This window comes from Ovis aries, chromosome 14, assembly GCF_016772045.2.
Source record: "Ovis aries strain OAR_USU_Benz2616 breed Rambouillet chromosome 14, ARS-UI_Ramb_v3.0, whole genome shotgun sequence".
Taxonomy (NCBI): Eukaryota; Metazoa; Chordata; class Mammalia; order Artiodactyla; family Bovidae; genus Ovis; species Ovis aries.
Window position 1 is genome coordinate 66,281,530 of NC_056067.1, and position 3,258 is coordinate 66,284,787.

Below are 3,258 nucleotides of genomic sequence, written 5' to 3' on the forward strand. Positions count from 1 at the left end.
TATATTAGCAAAGAAAGGCTGAATGTTAGTTACCTAAGTATTAATCTCAGAAGCTACAAAATAATTAGCAAATAAAGCAAAGGAATGCTCCGGTGGCTCCCTGGGGACTGGAGTGTGTGTGAGGTAGGAGACAGACCCTCCACATGTGAAAGGAGCGTATGCCTTAAGCAGACGGTCTGAGGGGTCAGGCTGCAGGAGTCTGCAGCTCAGCAACTGCCTTCCCTTTCACTGTCTGGGAAACGGTAAATCTTTTCTCTTCTGTCTGTTTTCATACCTATAATATGGAAAGAAAGCTTCCACCTCCTGAGTTTGTTGTGAGTTTTGAACATATTACTCTCTGCAAGCATTTAGAAAAGTTCTTAGCACCCAGTGGGCATTGTCCTGAGTATTTTGATCATCTGTGTTGCAGCAGGACCCAAGGTCATGGGATGACCAAGTTTTGATCTTCCTGCAGACCCAGTTCCAAGGCTCTAGCCATCCTGTGTCTCACTGAAGGTCTGCTGCCCGATGGCCATGCCCAAGAGCTGCCTGAGCCCAGTGCCCTGGGAACAGGATGGCTTTCTCCTGGTGAAGATGGAGGAGGAGGAGTAGGCCAGTCTCTCCCAGGTCCAGGAATCTAGCTTTGGCCACACCGTCCACCCTGAGGCTGCACGCCTGCGCTTCCAGCACTTCTGCTTTGAGGAGGCGTCCAGCCCTCGAGAGCCACTGGCTGGGCTCCGGGAGCTCTGCCGCCAGTGGCTGCAGCCCGAGACACACTCCAAGGAGCAGATGCTGGAGCTGCTGGTGCTGGAGCAGTTCCTGGGCACGCGGCCCCCCGAGATCCAGTCTTGGGTGGGCGCGCAGTGCCCCAAGAGTGGCGAGGGGGCTGCTGTGCTGGTGGAGGATCTGACTCGGGCACTGGACAAGAGAGGTAAGGGGGGGAGGGGGCGACTGGCTCGCAGGGCACTGGGGACGAAGCCTGCGCTGGAATGTAAGGGTGCAGATTTGGACGTTTCGGTAAGCAGTTCTGTTTTGGTTGCCAGTGACCAAGTAGCTTCTTAAGCTACCTAAGACATAGTTGGTCCAGCAGTCTCATGCTTGTATCTTATCCATGTGGAAACCTCATAGGTTCAACAGTGAACCATCCCCAAGGTGAGCCTCACTGAACTGGCTGGGGTCTCGTGCTTGTGTTTGGCTGACCAAAGCCCCAGACTGATGTAAGCAAGGGAGTTCCCCAGAGAAGGACCAGGAGGCTGCTGCCAGATGAGGGGGCAGAAATGCCGTGTGTCCAGATGCTCTGGCTTGGCGCGCTCCGTGCTGACCTCCAGGGTCGAGACAGACCTGCCCCAGGTCAGAGGAGGGGTCCCGTCGCTCAGGGACCCACTCAGATGTTGCGGCCCACGGAGGTGTCATGGGACGCCGGGAAGACCCAGTCCTGAGACAGTCCAGGGCAGGGAGGGAAGGCTCTGTCCCGGAAGGGGCTGGCCCCTCTTGGTGGTAGCACTTGGTGGGGTGGGCATGCCAGGAACCAGGGCGGGGGCCGTGGACAGGGAGAGCATGGGATTTGAGCTCAGAGAATCCTCGAGGCTTGGTGCATCCAACCCCTGCTCTGCCACCTCCTGGCTGTGTGAGGCCACGTCCTCCTGTAGGGTCAGGAGAGTCTTCAGAGAAACTGCAAAATGGCTCTGAAACAGCAGAAAAGAACATAGTCCAGGCAGAGGGGTGGTGGGACGCAGAGACCCTGTGGTACGACATGAACTATTGCATTCTAGGAAGAGCAGGTGGTGCAGTGTTTCTGGAATAGAGGGAAAAAGGGTAAGGCTGGAGGGATTGGGGGAATTAGTGGAACACCAGTGGGCTTAGGGATTTCCCAGGTGGCGCTAGTGGTAAAGAACTCACCTGTCAAAGCAGGAAAAGTGAGAGGCAGGGTTCTATCCCTGGGTTGGGAAGATGCCCTGGAGGACAGCGTGGCTAGCCACTCCAGTGTTCTTGCCTGGAATAATCCCATGGATGGAGGAGCCTGGTGGGCTACAGTCCATAGGGTTGCAAAAAAGTTGTACAGGGCTGAAGCAACTTAGCACGCACGCACAGTGGGCTTAGAGGAGGAGAAGATTCTAGAGCTGAAATCCCAACTTGGCCACTAGCTGGCTGTGTGATCTCGTGTAAGTTACTCAACCTCTCGGAGCTAATCATGTGGTCTTGTAGCAGTTACTCAAGACCTCCCCTCAGCTGGGTGTGCATTTCCTTGCCTGGAACACAGTGGTCACCTTGCCTCTTTCTGAGAGCAGAATGAAGCTTACAGGAGGCGATGGAAGTTACCCACCGTTGTTGGAGCCTAGCGTAGAACAAGAGCCTGATGATGGCCAGCAGCCCTGAGAGGCAAGCAGTATAGTATCCCATCTTCCAGATGAGGAAACTGAGGCCCAAGTGAGGGCGAGACTGCCCAACCCTTGGAGCTGGCCAGCGGCAGAGCTAGAGCACTACTGTGGACCTAACCGACAGTTATTCCAGCCACGCCCTCCCTGTAATATGTCCAACAAACAATGCCCAGTCAAGCATCCTTGGGTGCCGTATGTACCTGTCAAGAGCAGGTCAGTTCAGGCACGCTCCTGCCCTGTTCACAGGCCAGCTTGCAGCTGCCCCTTAGGTGTGCGCTGCCTTCCCAGCAGATGATGAAGAGTGGGCCTTGGGTTCCCAGGTGGCTCAGGGAGGCCAGGTGGGCATCACCCACCACCCACAGCCCCAGGTGTCTGCCTGGGCTTCAAGGGCAAGTCTCCTGCAGCTTGGATCGATTCCCTCATCCAACCATCTCTACTGAGCCTCTGCAGACTCGTCCAGGTCCAAGCAGCAGGGAATAAGGGGGTGGGATGGAGCTTGAGCCGGTCCCGGAAGCATGTCCTCAGGCACCTGGCTCTGTCAGATCAGTTCAACCCCGGGGATTTCCTTCTGATATTTGAGACAAAATCAGGAGCCTTAAAGAATGGAGGGTTTGAGAAGGAGGTAGTGAGTGAGGGGTGACTAGAAACCTATAACACAGGGTTTTAATATGTTGGTTTACAATGCTGTGTTAATTTCTGCTGTTTAGCAAGATGACTCAGTTATACACACATGTACATCCTTTTTAATATTCTTTTCCATTATGCTTTATTCACGGACATTGAATGTCGTCCCTGTGCTGCACAGTAGGACCTTGTTGTTCATCCATCCTGTATATACTGGTTTGCGTCTGCTAACCCCGAACTCAGTCCATCCCTACCCCTCCTGCCCTGTGGCCACCAC

At 54.6% G+C, this 3,258-nt stretch overlaps 1 protein-coding gene across 1 annotated transcript; it reads left to right on the top strand.

Annotated features, from left to right (window-relative positions):
* The first annotated feature begins 507 nt into the window (after window positions 1–507).
* ZSCAN22 (zinc finger and SCAN domain containing 22) lies at window positions 508–1,041 on the top strand. Its single transcript, XM_060399218.1, is given in 1 exon segment — window positions 508–1,041. A coding segment is annotated over 1 exon segment (534 nt).
* The last annotated feature ends 2,217 nt before the right edge of the window (window positions 1,042–3,258 follow it).